This window comes from Aspergillus mulundensis (assembly GCF_003369625.1).
Source record: "Aspergillus mulundensis strain DSM 5745 chromosome Unknown scaffold_11, whole genome shotgun sequence".
Taxonomy (NCBI): domain Eukaryota; kingdom Fungi; phylum Ascomycota; class Eurotiomycetes; order Eurotiales; family Aspergillaceae; genus Aspergillus; species Aspergillus mulundensis.
Window position 1 is genome coordinate 1,036,378 of NW_020797899.1, and position 19,188 is coordinate 1,055,565.

General features: G+C 51.8%; 5 protein-coding genes across 5 annotated transcripts; 2 read left to right on the forward strand and 3 right to left on the reverse strand.

The window, feature by feature from the left end:
* Positions 1 to 982: 982 nt before the first annotated feature.
* DSM5745_09223 (uncharacterized protein) lies at positions 983 to 5,037 on the reverse strand (the record flags this gene model as incomplete). The annotated part of the gene is made up of 8 exons (XM_026751239.1): positions 983 to 1,621; positions 1,671 to 2,346; positions 2,408 to 2,964; positions 3,020 to 3,122; positions 3,504 to 4,008; positions 4,057 to 4,181; positions 4,238 to 4,404; positions 4,453 to 5,037. 8 exons carry the CDS (start codon positions 5,035 to 5,037, stop codon positions 983 to 985), a joined length of 3,357 nt encoding a protein of 1,118 aa, XP_026600325.1.
* A 1,242-nt stretch (positions 5,038 to 6,279) lies between these two features.
* sly1 (syntaxin-binding protein) lies at positions 6,280 to 8,559 on the forward strand (the record flags this gene model as incomplete). Its single annotated transcript, XM_026751240.1, has 4 exons — positions 6,280 to 6,319; positions 6,375 to 6,591; positions 6,644 to 7,026; positions 7,073 to 8,559. The coding sequence occupies 4 exons, from the start codon at positions 6,280 to 6,282 to the stop codon at positions 8,557 to 8,559; spliced, it is 2,127 nt and encodes a 708-aa protein (XP_026600326.1).
* A 722-nt stretch (positions 8,560 to 9,281) lies between these two features.
* preB (alpha-factor pheromone receptor STE2) lies at positions 9,282 to 10,486 on the reverse strand (the record flags this gene model as incomplete). The annotated part of the gene is made up of 2 exons (XM_026751241.1): positions 9,282 to 9,682; positions 9,742 to 10,486. 2 exons carry the CDS (start codon positions 10,484 to 10,486, stop codon positions 9,282 to 9,284), a joined length of 1,146 nt encoding a protein of 381 aa, XP_026600327.1.
* Positions 10,487 to 11,680: 1,194 nt separating this feature from the next.
* On the forward strand, positions 11,681 to 13,600 carry DSM5745_09226 (putative endosomal sorting complex protein TSG101; the record flags this gene model as incomplete). The annotated part of the gene is made up of 4 exons (XM_026751242.1): positions 11,681 to 11,734; positions 11,784 to 11,892; positions 11,950 to 12,188; positions 12,251 to 13,600. 4 exons carry the CDS (start codon positions 11,681 to 11,683, stop codon positions 13,598 to 13,600), a joined length of 1,752 nt encoding a protein of 583 aa, XP_026600328.1.
* Positions 13,601 to 14,490: 890 nt separating this feature from the next.
* DSM5745_09227 (uncharacterized protein) lies at positions 14,491 to 15,828 on the reverse strand (the record flags this gene model as incomplete). The annotated part of the gene is made up of 2 exons (XM_026751243.1): positions 14,491 to 15,734; positions 15,792 to 15,828. The coding sequence occupies 2 exons, from the start codon at positions 15,826 to 15,828 to the stop codon at positions 14,491 to 14,493; spliced, it is 1,281 nt and encodes a 426-aa protein (XP_026600329.1).
* Positions 15,829 to 19,188: the final 3,360 nt, after the last annotated feature.

Consider the following 19,188-nt stretch of genomic DNA (forward strand, 5'->3'; position numbering starts at 1 on the left):
TAGCAGCTGAAGACTGGTGAGTGCAGGATACAACTTCACTACGACATCACCCGTACTTAAAAGAGAGCAGCTAGGGAATAAGCAAACACACAACACGAATGCCAAGTCAATCACTGGAAGCACACCGCATATTCACCTATAGCAAGTCGGCTGACCCTGTTCAGAGTTCCCAGAGGAAAAGCCCCTTGCCTTGGCTTTCGCCAGCATGAATAGTCTGCACTCGTTCTCTGTCTTGGTTTCTTCTGTAGGTCCTTCGGCGATAATAATATCAGCATTGTATTATAAGTTGCTTTGAGGGCATTGTCCCCGGTATATCACGTACCCAGTGGAGCGACGATCCAGTTATTATAAGCCAAAGGTGCAGCAACAGAGCAATATAATGATACCGTCGGTGTGAGTCGCCTTTGCTTTTGTATTGGGCAGTCACGTTACTGGCGATCTTACTGCCGGCGCGCAGCAGGCACGCAGCCATCAACTTAACGCGGAAAAGGTTATAATCGAAGACAAAGCCGTTTATTTCTGGCAAATCGCCTTCCTAGGCACCTAATATACAATGCTCTCTGTTCCGATATACGACCGACTGAGCTCCCATGCAAAGAAACAAACAAAACGAAAACCGAATTGAAATGCCGGAAGGGCCGCTGTAAATGAGGCATGCAAGGCCGCCCACAGAATCAGATATGTAAACATCCGTCCCGAACTCCATGGGAAACCACTATGCGTGTGATGATGTATGGTATGCAGAAGGAATAATGCAGGGGAAACAATGTAAAGTAGAAGAGAAGAGTATGAGAATATGTGGGAAAGCGAATCACAACGCCGAACACCGTCAGGTAGCCGAGTACTAGTCCAAGTCAAGTCACGAGGCCTGTAGCTGTAAATGCGAAAGTGATGCAAGGTGTATGGGCACATTGAACTGATGGCAATGAAACAATGCGTCAGGGTATCATGGGGCTTCGTCGAGCATGCTATGTTATGAAGGTCATGGCGAGAGAGGGTCGTGGCGGAACGTGCAGTCCTGGCCCTTAAGACATCTCCCTTCAGCCCAGTAACGGCACGGAACCGATCCGGCTTTGGGGTGTTTCTTGTTGGGAGCGTTCATCCTGTTCCGCCTCCATTTGTCATCGTCGTCAAAGCCACCGGCTTCGCGCATGCGCTTGCGCTCGGGGTTCTCGTAGTGGCCCGAGGTTTGAGGGGCTTCGCTAACCGGCGGCGTCTGCTGATTCTGGTTTTGATTCTGGTTGCTAAACTGAGACAGAATGGCGAGCAGGTTTGGTGCTATGGCTCCAGGCTGAGCCTGGTGTATTTGTGGCTGCGGCTGCGGCTGTGGCTGGGTCTGCTGTGGTTGTTGACCATAGAACATAGACAAAAGCCGCTGGTCGATCACGGGTTGTTGAGGGATCTGCGGGGCCTGTGGTACTTGGGGCTGCTGGCTAAGCATGTTGATGGTTTGTTCCAGATTAAATGCGGGAGCCTGGGCTGGTTGAGGGGCCTGGGGAGGAGGAGTAGACTGCTGCTGGCCTGGATTCTGTATCGATTTGAGCAGGTCAAAGATACTGTTGGGCTGGCTCTGGGGAGCTGGCTGAGGCCTGATCATTGCGTAGTACTTTTGTTGTCGATCCTGCATTCACGTTAGAATATGTTTCTGTTCGAGTACCTGCGCGACTTACTTTAATAAAGTCGGGCAGCTCTCCGAACGGGAGAACTTCTGGTTCCGCTTCGCTGCTATCAGGTGCAGGTGGCTCCTTAGCGGATGGCGGTACGTCCGCAGGTGATGTATGGAACACCATGAGTGTCGTAGCTTCCCGGTGTTCTTGAACCTTTGCCTCGGGGCTTGTAGGCTGTTGCGTGCCGCCGCGTTTTATGTGATTTGCAGCTCGAGTTTCGGCCGATATTTCGCTGTCGTCAATTTCTGTGCCGGTTAGACTATGGATAACACGCCTCGATGTGCACGGGTCCTTACCAGAGGGAACATAGTAGTTGAAGAACTGCTCCTCCCGCATACCCCCATCGTCATCCTCTTCCAGCTCGTCAAGGTTCTTGTGCAGTTTGAGGATGCTGCCTTCACCTTTGACATCGCCTCGTTGACGGGAACGATCGCCTGGCCCAAGTTCCTCGTCAGGGTCGTGGGTGAAGTAGCGAATATCAGTCAACGAGTCGTCAGGCTTCCAAGTAACGCGCAATTTCCTCCGCGCCTCTTTGCGAAGCCTCTTCGTCCGCTCTTCTTCCGTCTCAGGGGTTCTACTCTCGGAAGATTCCTTCGGAGGAGGTGCCTTCTGCTTGTCAAGATCCGCCATGATATCTCCAAGTGAGAATGCCGGCCGCGGGGCTTCTTTCTTTTCGGTACTGCCATAGGGTTAGTCCGCAAGGTTATATACAGCGTATCCAACAGCATCCGTCTACTTACCTTGTTTTAGCAGCAGCAGCGGCAGCAGCTCTCTCCGCGTTTGATGTCCCTGGCTTCTTAGAGGCTGAAGTCAAAGATCCAAACAGATTTGTAGGTTTAGGAGCGACAATGTTCGCCTTCGGGCGGGAGACAGTCGAGGCCGCAGTTCCTGTTGGTTTGTTCTCTGAACCAGCCTCTGGCGTGCGTTTCACTGAGCCATTAGTGGCGAGACCGCTGGGTTTAGCTCCGGGCTTTATATTGGAAGTCACTACTACCTTCCTAGGGGCCGGCTGCCCGTTGGCCTCTCCATCCCGAGGCCGTTTAGACCCAGAGACATCTCTACGCGCGCCATCTACAGTTGTAGCACCAGAAACCGGGGGCTTAGCCGGCGAGCCTTCTTTAGACCCTGGCTTGCTGTTCTCCTGTTTGCGCTTGGTGGATGCAGCGGCGTTATCGAGTATAGTCTGCGCAAGAGCTTTGACTTCTGGACTGCCCTTTTTCACGAATCTTGGGAGCAGTTTCGCGACATTTGTTTTCTGAAGGACTTCTTCATCCATGGTGATGAACCGAGCAAGCAGCTTGATACTTCAGTCAGATAAATTTGGAGATTAGCGAAAGGATTCGAAAATTTACCTTGAGAATGTTGAGAGTAAATGAACCGTCAATATCGGAAGCTTGATGCCGATCCAAAAGAAACGAATATATGGCTGACACTGCCATCGGATGTTCGCCAAGTCTAAGATTCCAGTCAGCTTCTGCAAACCAGATTTAAAAAAGATGGACGGATAATTCAGGGATAGAATCTAGAGGCGCAGGTGAAAAGCTGTATCCGCTGGTGGCTTTGCCAATTCATGCGGCAACCACTGCTGTTTCTCAAGCGATAAGCTTTAAAAGAGACGCCACGTCTCAGTCTTGCTTCTCTCTTCATACGCAGCTACCAAGGACGACGTCGCTTGGTTCAGAGTAAAGTTCACCCGTCCTCTAAAAGATTCTGAAACATAATGACAACCATATTAGGAAGATTACGTGAGAGACGCTCTCAATTCGTTTCTGACTTCTATGGCCATGGCAACGATATACCAGGTATGCAGAGGCAAGGAGAAGGGGTAGGACATACTTTTCGACAATAAGGGGATGGCCCCTGTCAAGAGTGGCACTCACAACGACACTCATGAGGCGTCGTTGGAGAGCAACTTTCTTCCTTAAAAGAATCGTATCGTTGGATTCGCCCTTATTTTCAGCCGCTTTCAGAGCTTGAGCGGTCTCTTTCCACGAATCCCTGTAGTTCTTAACAACATCTTTGAAAGAAACCAATGCAGTCTTAACTTTGTCGACCTTGGGCCGTCTATTACGCGGAAACCACACAGCCCGAAGAGCATCATAATTTGCTGCAGCTTCGGGTTCAGCAGGACGAGAGAACGGCAAGGGCGATGGCTCTTCGGGTTCCTGAATCTCAAGGTCTGAGTCAGACTCGTAGCTGTCTGAGCCTGAAGAAACGGAGCCTTTCCCATTTGCCTTCTTGACAGATACTTTTTTGGGGAGAGCTTGCTTTTTAACACCCGTTTGATTTGCCCGTAAGAGCACTGGTTTAGCTGGCGCAATTGCTGGTACTGATTTAAGACCTACCCTGGGTTAATAGCTTACAGAGCAGAACTCTCGCACTAACATACCATTTATGGGGGCTCCCCCAGTCCTTAAAAATTGACCGGGCGCGAGAGGGCTATTGACGCCGGTATGGGGTAGAATCGATTGTAGCTGTACATTGTCCGGGAAATAGCTGAACATTCTATTTGTACTATGCGTGAGTCTGAGAAATAAGGAAATGAAAAGGGATGAAGAGAATGAACGCACTTTGGATCTTCGGCGGGATTTACGTAGACAAACTGGTTTTGAGTGTTATTGAGCGGAGGATCTTGGCTTGCCGGCTGCGGGGAGTTGATAAACTGCGGGTTGATCGTCTGCTCTGGAACACGAGGTGGGGGCTGGGCGAAGTCATTTGAGAAGCTGAGCGAAGTATGCTGTGACTGTCAGACAAAAAGCTCCTGGATAGCCTGACCAATGCTTACCGTGGAGTCATCAGGGAATCCGGGAGGAATCGCGTATTGAGGCAACGAGTTTTGATGAAGCTGCTGCGGCTGGTAGGACGCGGGGCGCGATGGCTGCTGGGCAGGCTGTGGTGAATGTGTTTGTGGGAAGGGGTCCGGAAGAGAGATGTGTTGAGGAGTGTAGAAGTTTGGGGTGAACGAGTAGGACTGATAGTGAGGGTTCTCCGGCGCGGGGACTGCTCTTGAATCGAAGGTCACCTGCCCCTGAGCATATTGTGGAACCTGACGATACTGAGCCGATATCCCAAGGTCCTGCGGTGTTGGAGGGGCCAGGGTTTGGTGATGTAGTGAGTTTTGCTGCCATCCCTGCGGTGTTGCCGATTGATACAGCCCATGGGTTGAATCACGGTGAGATGTTTGCGAATGCAGGACAGGATGATCCCAGCCAATTCCAAGGGGCTGATGCTGTGTTTGCTGTGGAGTCGACTGTTGCTGGGGAGGATGCGAATGATGGTGTTGTTGTTGTTGTGAAGAGTCTGGATTCACATACGGATCCAGGCTGCTCCAGTACTCAGGCGGCAACGAGGCCGGGTTTACTGGGTCCATGATGACGCCGCTCCTCCGCCAGCCCGAATTGGCTCAAAAATGCAGTTTGAAATGCAGTTTGCAGTGGAATCCAAGTTAAGATACTATCTAGTCCGTGATGTAGTTGGAGCCTTGAAGGACAACTGGGATCACACTTGAATGTATCGACGTCGCACGTGATGCTGTCCAGATTAGGAAAGGACGCAGTGCCGCTTTAAGCCGTTGGAAAATCAATGACTTCGCGTGTTCTGATTGGCCGCGACCGGGCGACGGCGGCAAAGGAACGGTGGTGCAGACTGCAGAGCTCAGCAGGTTCCAAGAACTGGGGGCGAAAGTAGGTTGGGTTTCTGTGCGAAGGGGGGAGAGACTTCAGATGTCCAGGTGGCGTGGCCTCAGTTCCTTAAGGTACAATGTCGGTCGTTTGTCTCTCCGGACTTGTAGAATCCTGCGAATCGCGTTCCACGAAGCTGCTGCACCCTTTTGCCCTTTCCTTATTTAATAATAGAAAATCAGAGCAAAAAAAAGGGCCTCTTCGTGATGCACAAGCTGGAGTACTGTCCGTCCAGATAGATAGACGTATGATAATTCAGTTCAGTTCCCTGTTCTCTGGGGCTCTTGTCACTTTCTCCTCTGTTCTGCGCTTCAAAGTACCCTTTTATTTGGCCTCTCAGACTCTCCGTCGGTCTTGATTGACTCTTGACTCCTTTTTCCTGCTCGTACGACTCACTCGTACGTAGTCTCCTAGTATTGATGTTTCCTTAAAAGATGGAAAGAAATGGTCCTAATCACAGGAGCCGCTCCAAGCTGCAATTAAGCAACATGATCTTGTGCTTTACGAGGATTGTTGAGTGGTTAGGGAAGGGGATAGGGGGAACGGTGACGACGGATGGGATGGCTGGAAAAGACTGGGAGCTGAGGAGGAACCTGCGTGCACCAGCGACAACCCGGCCGGACCGCAGCCACACGTGATGAGTTTGCTCTGTTTGCTGCCTCAGAAGTGGCTTCGCTCGATTATGTCAGCCGCTCCTCCCCCAGCGGGAAGCTCCCAGAGGAGGCCAGGTGGAGTGTAGATAGTAGATAGTCCTATCTAGACCTTTGGTTCCTTCGACCTAAGCCTTTATATTCCTGCTTGACCTCTTGCGCTTCAAGATCGTGGCGGCGACCAGGCTCCGGCGACCTCAGCTTCCGCTCAGTTGCTTTTGCGGCCTCGGTGACTTCATGCCATGACCAGTATTGGAGCTACATAAACTAAGAGAACGCGCAATGGCATCACAACCTATGTCTCTCCGAGACCGTCAGGTCGGTAGGTCTAAATTGCTCATCATGTCCATCGCCCGCGTATGCCTGACAACTTCCAGCTTCTCTTCAGAAGATACTCAACCTAAACCACGAGCCGCACCCCGCGGAGGATGCCGCCCATGACGCTTCGGCGCAAGGCCTCATCTCGACCCCTATACTCAACGAGGATGGCGACCCGATCTGGAAGGTTTTGGTGTTTGACAATCTGGGGCGGGATGTTATCAGCAGTGTGCTACGGGTCAATGATCTCAGAGCTTGGGGAGTAACCATCCATCTGTATGCGCATCTCCTGTCCCCTGTGTCAACGTGGCTGACCAAGGCTACATAGGAGCATCAACTCTACCCGATACCCTATTCCCGATGTTCCAGTTGTCTACCTCGTCGAGCCCACCGCTTCCAATATCCAGATGATTGCGGGTGATCTCCAGCGCGGCCTTTACTCCCCCGCCTACGTCAATTTCCTATCCTCCGTTCCCCGACCTCTCCTCGAAGACTTCGCAACTCAAATAGCAACAACTGGAACCGCCGAACATATCGCTCAGGTCTATGATCAGTATCTGAACTTTATTGTCGCCGAACCGGATCTGTTCAGCCTTGGTCTAGGAAACGACGCCTACTGGAGGATCAACAGCGCAAAGACGAGCGATGCCGACCTCGACGAAATCGTCGATAGGATTGTCAGCGGGCTCTTCAGTGTCAGCGTTACAATGGGTACGTAACAAGTATGGACACAGTAACCCATGCTGACCAGGACTAGGTGCCATACCGATCATCCGTTGTCCCAAAGGAGGTGCGGCCGAGCTCATCGCGACAAAGCTAGACCGCAAACTACGCGATCATATTCTCAACTCCAAAGACAACTTGTTCTCAACCAACAAGAAGTCCACTCCCGGTGTCCCTTCAGCGCGGCCGGTCCTGATTATCGTTGACCGCAACGTCGATCTAGTCCCGATGCTCTCCCACTCTTGGACCTACCAATCACTAGTACAAGATGTTCTCCAAATGCGGCTCAACCGTATCACGGTAGAATCGCCTCTAGACGAATCAAACCCTGCCGGTGGTGTCACAAAGAAGGCCTATGACCTTGGCAGTAATGACTTTTTCTGGAAGCGTAACGCCGGTGCTCCGTTCCCCCACGTGGCAGAAGATATCGACGCCGAATTAACACGGTATAAGGAGGATGCGACTGAAATCACAAGAAAGACGGGAGCCTCCTCGATTGAAGACCTTCAAGCCGACACCAGCGCCTCCGCGCAGCATCTCAAAGCCGCCATCACCCTCCTGCCCGAACTGCGGGAACGGAAATCAATTCTGGACATGCATATGAACATTGCAACCGCTCTTCTCAAGGGCATCAAAGACCGCCAACTCGATAACTTCTTTGAGCTCGAGGAGAACATCACCAAACAATCCAAAGCTCAAATCCTAGAATTGATCAACGACCCTAATAAGGGTGCAAACCCCACAGACAAACTCCGCATATTCCTCATCTGGTTCCTGAGCACCGAAACCGAACTCTCCCGCGCCGACATCACCCAGTTCGAAGAAGCCCTTACCCGAACAGGCGTCCAAGACGTCACCCCCATCGCCTATGTCAAGCAGGTCCGCGAACTCACCCGCATGACCATGATGACCACGGCCACCGCCGCGCCGCAGCAGCAATCCTCCGATCTCTTCCGCGGCTTCTCTTCCCTTTCCAACCGTCTCACAGACCGCATCACCTCCGGCGCCTTAGGCGCAAATTTTGACTCCCTCATCTCCGGCGTCAAGAACTTCCTCCCCGCCAACAAAGACCTCACGCTCACCAAGATAACTGAGTCAATCATGGATCCTGCCTCGGCATCGAGCTCTGCTATCGCAAAAACAGAAAACTATCTCTACTTCGACCCTAGGAGCACCAACGCCCGCGGAACCATCCCCCCGGCGTCGGCGGCCCGTAATGCCCAGCAAGGCTCCTTATCGAGCGGTCCCGGTACGGGGGCTAGCTTTGGCCAGCGTCGTCAAGCGTTTAATGAAGCCATTGTCTTTACTGTTGGCGGTGGCAGCATGGATGAGTACGGCAACTTGCAAGACTGGGTGCAGCGCACAAGTGGGCAGCAGGGCCACGAGGGGGCAACTAGCTCCCGCGTTGGGAACGAATCACTCGGCGGTCCAAGGCGGAGAATCGTCTACGGCAGTACGGACTTGATGAATGCCAATGAGTTCCTGACTGAGTCACTGGCGAAATTGGGAAGGGAGGGTTAGCTTGGCTACTTCTTGATGAGTGGATGGGGGTTTGCTCTTATGATATATTTGTTTTCTCGAAACATGTTATTAATTAATGCCTTGGTGGGTTAGCTTGACTTATGGATGGGATAACCTTTACTCTTCTTACTCGTTTCATTCTTCAGCTCTAGTCGGCCTACGGAGGTTCGAAATGCTTTCGATAATAAAGAGGTGGGTGGATTATTGCTTCTTTATGTACTTGGCTGGTATTCGCGAATTACGAACCCAGCATGACCATCTCAATATGAAGCCACTCAGAGAGAATCTACCAACCCGAGAAGAAAGAAAGACGACATCAGTGGACCTCTGGTGAAGAAGTCGGGGAATCTGAATCGATTATGAGAAGAAGTAAAGGAAGAGGAACGACAAAACGAAACAGTAAAGGAAAGCACTCAGAGCTCTTGTGTCTCGCGAGCTATGCATGATATTATCATTTGCCCCTGACCACCTGGAAGATATCCATCAGCCAGTTCCACAGAGTCATGCACCCATCGGTACCTAAGTGAAGGCTGTCGCAGCAAGAGAAAAAAAAAAAGCCGTGGCGGACTGGGTATTATGTATGCAATGCGATGTGATGAAAGAAACAAGAGACGAAAAGTAAAAGAAAAGAAAGGCCACCGATTTGAATAGGCGAAGCCGAGTAGACGATGAAGCGAAGTCTGTGGGTGTAACCACGAACAGTGAAGGTGAGGCTCATCGCATCAAACCTCAAAAGAGTCCCTTCTCGCGCTCTGAACCGAGATGTCATGCTCAACGGCGATCCCGTACTTCGACGAAGAGACCGGCGAGGGGCCCTCCTGGTTCCTGACACCGTCCTTATCCGTCAGCGGCCGCGACTCGGAGTAGCAGTGAGTGCACTGCTTTGCAATGGAAGATGTCGTGGTTCCGGTCGCCGTTGTGGCAGTGTATGTAGAGCGCTTGGTCCTTTGTCCTGAGAAAGAGAGGATCTGCCAGAAGTTGCGAATGTTCGAGGGCGTGCTGGGTTTGCCAAGGACCGTGCCGGCCCAGATGGAGGAAAGCGGAAGGGAAAGGATAACAAGGGTGACGACGTTAGAACTGAGCTCTGGGACTTCGACGAAGTAATGCGTGATTGAGAGCATGGCTGATAAAGTGTGTTAGCGGGATGTTCATAGTCTTAGTAGAGAGGCGATCAGGACATACCTGGGATAACCATGGTCTGGCAACCCATGATGAAGATGACTTTCATAGGCCCGAGATCAGTCTTGCCGAGCGTACGGCGCAGACGTATGGCAAACCCTAATTTGGTCACGAAGATTGCGCAGAAAAAACAGATGCTCGCGGTGAAGATGATGTTGGTGGTGCTTTCTAGCCAGTTGATGCGCCTTGGGTCGCTTCCTTCAATGATGAACTTGCAGTTGATGCCCATTAGCCAGTATTGAAAGGCCATGACTACGGTAGCAACAATGACCGATAGGCAAAGAAGGCTGCGTCGGTAGATGCGTCTGAGATTCGAACACACAACCTGCACTTGGAGGACCAGCGAAAGTTCTGCCGTTGTCATGAGTAGCCCGCTGAACACTGCTCCCAAGACGGATGTTGCATATTCGCGCTTGTGAACTCGAGATAGGTCACCAGAAACGAGTGTGTAGGTATTGAAAAAGTTCGACGTAAAGAAAAGCATCGTACAAAACAATCTGGCAATGTTGAGGACCAACGAAAGGCCGTTAAGCCAGAACACGTAGGAGTCACGCTTCTCGGCTCTAGTCAGAAGAACTAGAATGACGAAGAGTATAAGAGATGCTCCCAGCTGCGCGGCATAGCTCATGTTGGCTCGAAGAGCGTACTGGAGCGTCATGTCGATGAAATCAAGAGGTACATCGACGGGAGTCCCGTCACCAAGACGGATGGTGACAGTCTGATTCCAGGGATCGAAATCTGAAGCCATAATGATCAGCTCAGAGCGAAGGGAGATGAAGCGGGTTCGTTGGTCGATTTCGCAAGATTCTGCAGTTCGCTCGCAGCAAGAGACTTATTGAAGAGGATGAGGGTTGCAAGATGGAGGATGGTGTAGACAAGGAGGTCCGTATAAGAGCTTCAAGCACGCATGTCGTCCCTCGATGTGTCATGATTGTCTCTCAAGACAACCATTGACGCTGCGGCCGCTGACCGGCAAGTTGTAGCCATGACTGCTCATCCTCGTGTAACATGCGAGACAAACAATATGAAGAACGGGCCAGGTGGAGATGTAACAATGCCAGGGCAGGCTGCAGGCCAAGCTCAGGTGTGGCGATTATGATCGTCGGGTCAATCCATTATCGGGGTGGATTGTTGTTGAAGCTGGGTTGAGACAGACAATACCAAGCTCCGCTCACAGAACAATGTGCAACGACGCCTGCATCACCAACGGCTCTAGCCATGACACAGCTAATATAAAGTGTCTTCCATGCTCTATTTTGATTGCAACACTTTCAGATTTCCCCTGACTGTTCCTCCAATGGTGGGGTTCCCTGACAATGCGAGCTCAACACAGCCGGGAAGCCAGGAGAACCGGCGAATTCCAGACCAGGCCAGTCTCTAGGCGAAGATATCACTTTTAGCCAGGATTCAGTATTTCGCCCCTCCGCTTCACTCTAGACAGGATAGATTGTCCGAAAGGATGTTCTCCACGTTTCGCTGTTGATTTGGGACCCAGTGTTTCATAGTGTGAAGGAGGGTGAGAAGGGTTCTGGCACCAACATACGGCTGCGCTTGCATCAAAAGCCCTTACAGGAACCCTCGTACAATGCCTCAAAACGGAATAACAACGTTTGACCTTTTCGTTCGCCATTGTACTCCTGGCGGGCTAATGCAGAGACGGCTGTGAGTACCCTCGTCGAGGCAGCCATTGTAGACTACTATTCGCTCATCGGCGTTCGTGCGCGAGTAAGGGATATGGCCTGTATGTTTGTAGCGTTTCACAATAATCGCATTGTCACTGGATAATGGATTCTGTAGAGGTTGGGTTGCAGTAGTAGTTGTTGTTGTAGCGGTAGAGCAGTGGAACTGACTAAGGGCCAAGACTGCGGGGATGCTCTGTCTTCCTGTGCGGTGACGCTGCCGCACTCGCTCTCCCCATCTTCCCCCCCAGAGCTGCCTCGTCATGGCGTCGGTCCCCCAGAGGACGCTGAATTGGCTGTACAGTGTTCTGATTAGGGTGAGGCTCCGGCACTGTCATTTGCCAAACTCCCGTGCTGATCTCCCAGGACCATTACGACCCCAGGCAAACATACCAGGACCCCAACCGGACTTACTACGATGTCGCAAACGTCCTGGCCAAGTTCCCCATGCTTACCCCTGAAACCGCAGTCTACAGTGAGTCTTGGTCCTCCAAGCGCTTCCAAGCGGGTTACTGACGTACCGAATCACCAGCCTATGAGAATGGATTCTCTGCTCTACTACTACAACTCTCGGGCACATTGCCCGTCACCTTCCGCGGCACTGTCTACAAATTCCCCATCGCATTATGGATTCCCAACACGTACCCTCGCGAGCCACCGATCGTATACGTGAAGCCGACTCAGGATATGGCCGTTCGGGTAGGCCAGCATGTCACGTTGGAAGGGAGGGTTTATCACCATTATCTGGCGCATTGGGCCGGGGCTTGGGAGGTGAGTACAAGTAGTATCATGAGCACGCAATCGCGTCCGCCTGCTAATTGTTGCATACGTAGCGAGCCTCCCTGCTTGATCTTCTCTCGATTCTCCAGGATGTTTTTGCGAAAGAGCCTCCCGTCAAATACAAACAGCAGCAGCCTATACCGCAACAGGCGCCAACGGTGCCAGCACCCCCTCCTCGTCCTCCATTACCCGCGGAACTTGGGAATTCCCCGATCCATACATCCTCGTCCCTATCGCCCGCTGTTAGCTCCCCTCAACCTGCATCGCAGGTACCACCACCTCCTCCTCCCAAGCCAGGCCAGCTATCCAGCCCTGCAGGACTGCAGCAGAACATTGCTCCAGCACAGCACAATACTCCGCCGCCGCTGCCTCCCTTGCCACCCAAGGAGCAAAGCACGCGACAGTCCATATCTCCGGTACACATCTCCATAGGGAATGCTCAAAGCAGGGACTCTCAGTACCTACCTCAGCAGGGGGCCATTCCTGTGGGCGCATATCCTCCACCCCCGCAACCCGCGCAGCAGCGCAACGGTTATCCAGGGCCCGCATATACCCCAGGACCCGCCCACTTTCCGGCTGCGAACGGGACACACAGTATACCTCTACAACACCAACCTCCACACCCCCAAGGTCCACATGTGCCCCCTTATGCAGCTTATCACCGCCAACATCCCCCAGCTCAACAGGTGCATCCACATCCACCGCATCATGGACCACCTCATGTCGCTCCGACCAGCCAGCCTCCAGCCTCTCAGTCAAGACCGAAACCGGCAACAGAAGATCTACTCACATCTCCCTTCGAGCTCGACCTCCCGTCGTTTACGCCCTCGGGGCCCGCGCCCCCAATCCCACCAAACCCGGAGAAAGATGCCCTCCTCCAGGCTGTCTCCAAAGCCGTTACCGAGACCCTCCATGCGAATATCAACCACTCCAAATCCGCCGCCCAATCCTTAACCTCCCAATCCCAGTCACTTCACGCCGCCATCGCGACTCTCCAAACCGAAATCTCATCTCTCACAACCTTAAACTCAACACTCGAATCTAACACCTCGGTGCTCACTCAATCTCTTCACCGCGCCGATGCCGTCATTGCGGACGCCCAGTCACGCGTCTCAACCACCCAACCATCCTCCAGCTCGGATCCCTCTTTATCCTCCTCGGGTCTCCCTCCTATCGACGACATACTTGTTGCTCCCACAGTGGTAGGGAAACAGCTCTACGACCTTGTGGCTGAAGAACGAGGCATCCAGCAAGCTATCTATGCTCTCCAATCCGCCCTCGTCAAGGGAGTTATCGGCCTCGATACCTGGTCTCGCCATACGCGTGGTCTAGCACGCGAGGCGTTCTTGAAGCGCGCTCTGATCCGGAAGATCGGGAAGGGTATGGGGCTAGAGGATTACTGATTTTGTTCTATGTTAGCGTTGATCTAGAATTCCGAATATGATGACATGAGTGCATACACCATCCATTACTCTACTTTGACCTCCAGACGTGGAATTATTCCTCTTATATTTCTGAAAGAGAAAAATCGCTTGATTGTTGTTGATATCTGGTAGTATCATCTGATGGCTTGCTCTCTCCATTCGCTGGTCGAGTTGAGTTAATCAAATGACATATCAATGGGCTTGGAAGATGGCTCCAGCTATCCATTCATTTGAGTCACGGATTTGCGCTTCCATTTGCGGTTATATCCACATATATTTTTGTTGCATGAATAATCCACCGCAAGGAATAAGAGCTCTCTGATGTCTTGCGTATCCGTCGGCCTGGGTCTAGATTGGATATATATATATGCACTCCAGATGTATATGGTCTGTGATAGCCTAAGCTCGCGGAAATGGCATTCTCCTGGCTCTTTAGGTACATGGTAGATAAACTAGCTAGCCCCCAAGACCAACGCTACGATAGAGGATAATTAGTGTGCGTCACCAAGCTACATCCAATACAACAGAACTACAGCATCAGAGCACCACAAGTAGCAAGATGATAGAGAGAAAGAAGGAATGATATGATTGTTCACGGCCACCAACGGCTGGATCTGGATATAAAAAAGGTGAGAATGGAAAAGGCGTAGCCGATCATATACAAGAAAGAACTCTTGGCAGAGTAGGTAGACCCAGAAGGATAGGGTAAATGGAAAAGACAACATCGCATCTATATAGCAAAAATGATGGAATCAAGAGCTCCACCCCTTGTGCGCCGTGCCGAACGAAATAATGTGAACAACCCAGGGAAATCAAGCAAGAATCAGACGTCGTTACTTTGAAACAGAAGACAAGAGGTGATAGAAGGCTTATTTCACCTCGTTTGTGTCTGCGAAGGGGCTCTCGACTCGCGGGGGCGGTGCGCCGCTGTGTCGCTTTGAGCTTAAGCTGGCCCCTTCTAGGAAAGCTGAGTTGCGCCTGTCTGTTTCTGTTGGTGTTTCGTCGGTGAACGGGCTCTGGATGATGGCTGGTGAATCTTCGATCACCGTTGGAGCTTGAGATCTCCTGGCTGAGATTGGTGTCTCGGCGATTGTGGATGTGCGCTTGTTACCGGCAGCGGGGGGTTCTCCTCCGTCATTTGATGAGACGCTGGAGGCTTTGGTGGGTTTCTGGCTGGTAGACGAGGATCCAGCGCTCGATTCCGGCTGCTCCGCGATGGGTTGGACGGGTGATTTAGCTGCCGCGTTGTTTTTCTTTCCAATAGTTTTTACCATCACAGGTTTCGCGGTGACAGTGCGAGCCACAATTGAGCTGTTGTTGTTTGCGTCGGTGACACCCGCCCTGGCGAGCTGTGAGGGAGTAATGGCAGGAACAGCCGGTGTATCGGGGCTCAGGTGCTGGGAGGATGGTGTGCTTGGCCCATTGTGAATGCTGACCACTGCAGCGCGAGTGCGCGTTACCTGCTGGGCAGGCATGGGGCTGACAATGGCATCGTTCCGGTAGATAGTCGTAGCGACACTGCTTCGCAGTGTGTTAGCCATAGAACGACGGTCCGTCGTCATGTCAGACCAGGATGAGTCGCGCAAATCCCCAGGCATGAAGAAATGTTGGTCGGCTGAAGCGCCAGGGAGAGGGGGGACAGGTGGGACGAGAGGAGTATCCGGTGGAGATCTGTTCGTTACGCCAGGAATGTACGCAATTTGGATAACATTGGAGGCGCGAGTCAAGACGGTAGATGCGATCGAATGGGTGGACTTCCTCGATTGTGCAGCACTGGAAGCCGGCGGGGCGCGGGCGGCGTACGAGCTGGCCTTTTCCGACTCCTCTGCTCGCTGCTGGTTGCGCTTCTTGCGAATGACGAACCACCAAATGAGGAATACGATGATTCCTACTGCTGCAAGACCTCCGACGACACCGCCCGCTATAGCGCCCGTGTTGGTTCCTCCCCCACTGGAACTACTGTTAGAGGTTGAGCTGCTGGATGTCTCGACACATTGTATAGTCGCACATGCAGAACAGGATTGGGCGGTCATCATGCATTTCGTGCCCGATGGGCAGTCGCATGAAGGAGATTCTTGCGGGCATTGCTTGCATTCCGAGCGGGCAAACAAAGCTTCAGCATGTTAGTGATTCACCTCTAGTGCGTAGTTCATGCGGCGATAGTACATACCGTGTGGGGAGTGTGGGTCGAGGTTGTAAGGCGCCATGGTGAGATGTTTGGGATAAGAATCGGACGGAGAACAAACTCAAGCTGGTGATAGTGTGGTGTGAAAGGATGAAGCCTTTGATGGGTATCTAACGATAAGATGAAAGATGAAAGAGCGGCTGCCGGTCAACGGCGTAGAGAGCGTATGGTTGGTATATAAACGAGTGTAGTGATACTCTGGACGTCGAGTCGTGTGAGTTATGGTCGATTCATGAAGCAAGTCAATGTTATTCGGGGAAATCTTCGGGGAAATGAGCGAATATCCTCAGGCTGGACGACTAAAACGGGAGACTATAGGCAGCGATACTCATAGTCTGGCGTCTAGCGATGTTGAGTATTCAATATATCGAGATTTGGATCGAATCCTCCCAGCCGGATAAATTGTTGCGTGATATGGACCTTCTGTGGTCGTTGTCAGGAGTTGACGTCGTGGACACGCGTTGCGGTAGGTAGTCTCAGGTACAAGCGCAAATGGCGGATCAAGGAGTTTGAGCGACCCGTGAGGGACAAATATCCCTCTAGGATGCGATAAATCGATGGCGAAGAACTTGAAGGAGGATGGCTGGGAGAGAGAAATGAAAGAAGGGAATATTAACAAGAGGCAGAGAAGGAGATGAAAGAGAAAAGGCCCGTCCCAAGTGTCTCAAGTTCTCAACTGGGGGGTTGGCGGTTGGGTGGAGAGAGTAATAAAAGGCACAGGCTGCGCTTTATGCCCACTCACTCTGCTTATCGCCACGGGCTCTCCACAGGCTCTCCACTGGTATCACAGATGTGGTTGTGATCAAGAAGATGAGGTTCCTGAGTTGATGTTACGTATACCGAGTACTTTATTGATTAAGAACTGCAATTCGCAGCCGTCAGATGTCAGGTGCCAGTGACAGTGCCAGCATTACTATTGAACTCTGTTCTTTGCTCAAGAGACGCTTAAGAGGAGCAGCTGAGCCAGCCGGAAATAGTATAAAACCAGGCTGCCGGTGACGACCTTTGTTACTATTAGACGGAGTAGCCAGCCATTGTGCTACCATGTTCCCAGCACGAACTGCACGACCCAAGGACGATCACACAGCGCACCAGCCATGCCTCCCCGTTCAGGCAAACCCAGGCCCCTGGCATGATGTTTCGGTGGCCCGCTGTCTCATCCCACCATCGTCCTTGCTGATTCCGGCTGGGAAGGCCGTGTGCGAGAGAGCATCAAGGCCGTGTCCGAAGGCTGGCTCGAGTGGTTCTGGACCATCCCACGTTCCCTCCGGCAGATTAGGGAGATTACACGGGGGCGCTTGGTCGAATCACAACGAGTCCTAGCCTCAGGCACGGACGGCAGGTAATCAATGAAGACGGCGGCGCTCACGCCAACGTTCACACTCATCTCCGATCCTTCCTCGTTCTGGCTGTTGGCAGCCGCGGGCGAGCCATCCAGATCGCGGTGGTGGAGTTGGAGGCTGATTTGATCAAGGACTCTTTCTTCACGGCTGCGGTTTCACTCGCTTTGTCCAGCGGGGAGATCTGGTCTGGAATCAGAGAACAGGTTGGACGAATCCGCATCCTGTCGCTCTTTCAAGGGTTGCCTCGGCGTTGTGGTCCAGTGACTGACTCTGTTGCTCAAAGGGTTGAGGGCGTCGACTCCGAATCTGCATCTGCTCTGCTCTGCCTGTGTGATGGCCGTAGGATGAACATAGCCGTTTTCCTGCTTTGCATTCAGCTGTGTGAGAGCAAGGAATGCGCGCGGGATGTCTCGACATGCGCGATAATGGGGGATTTACTCCGTATTGGGTCTGACCAATATATGCAGGGCTGTTGCCCAGCATCAGGCAGCAGGCTAGATCTGTCAATGCGTCGTGTTAGCCATCGGAAGAATAACGCCCAGTGGGGCTTTTGTTCTGGCCATAGACTTGTTGTTGGCCGGGGAAAGACGTTACTCAAAGGTGCTTTTGCTTTGTGAGTAGTGTGAGATATATATTCTCGAGACACTTGCAACTAGAGGAGCAGTAATCCGGGTATCATTTGAATGTTTTATAGCAACAGCCGCAGGTTTCATATAGTACTATGGTGCCAGGGACATCCGTCAACAGTTAAAGAATCTCATAGCGCTTTGGCCTTGTGAATCAAGGTTGTTGGCTGTATTATAGGCACCTAAAATCGACTATAAATATCTGGAGCATCCGCTAAGATACACCTGGAATTAAGAAAGCTAGGCCTACTCGGAGTAGATGCTTCCCATCAATACTGACCCCAAATGCATGAGCCCCGCCTTTTAGATACCACGCCAATGTTGTGTCAGATAGTACGTAGTAGGCAACTTGCGGGAGAAGCATATCTTGAAGGTAGAAGCCAATCACTCGCATAGGTAAAGTCTGAACCTTGCGAGAATGCCATAGACCAGCCACTTGCTGCAGAGTTGGACAACGGAGTATCTACCTCCATTCATATGCAAATGATGTACTTCGTATCCATGCAAGTTACCAATATCAATAATCTGTATGAAAGAGATGACATCCTGCTGAGACAATTCATCACTGTGAACTCTACCTTGCTACGTCGTGGTTCGGACAAACATTCCTTCGCAAGGCCATGCAGAGGGACCCTGAGTCGATCCAGGTATTTTGAATGTGCCCAGAAAACGTCATACTTACAGTGTCTCGGACGATATCTGGATAATGATGAGAAGTGCATGACTGCGCTCTGTCGTGTAGGACATGAGAGGTAGACGTGGACGAGAGTAGAATAACTCTTCTCTGGAAGTCTCAGTCTAACACGCAGCCTTCGGAAGTTCAGCTCATCAGCTCCAATGCTAAAGCGCAACCATATACGGAGTATGGTGAACTACTCCGTACATCGTGGCATAGCGCACTTTGGTAATCCTTTGATAATCGGGTAGTCAACAATCCAAGATGCAAAGGTCACGGACGCAATGCAAACGCCCCTTCGGGAAACCCGCCACTGTGAGACACTGCTGTCGGCAATGGCGCAGTGTCTCCATATTCAACGGTTTAAATCCTGCGGCTCTGCATCATAGAATTGCCCTGAATCATGGTAATAATGGTGATGGCTGGTTGTATCTTTGAGCAGTGCTCGCGCTAAGGTCTAAGAATAGCAATAGAAGACGACTAGAAGAAGGCGGCTAGTGCTGCTAAGCCACAAGAACAATGGGAGGAACGGAATTTTGGAAACGTACCAGTGAGATAGCAGGTTTGAAAATTACAGCACAATACCGTATAGGAGGAATTTGGTGGCGGTGCCACAGTCGGACAGTCCAATTCCCAGGCGCTCTGAAACGGTGATAGACGGCTTGCTGGCCACTTAGCTGCGCAGATCCCATTGACCACCCCACCACTAGAAGCTGGGATCCCTTTGATTGGGGATT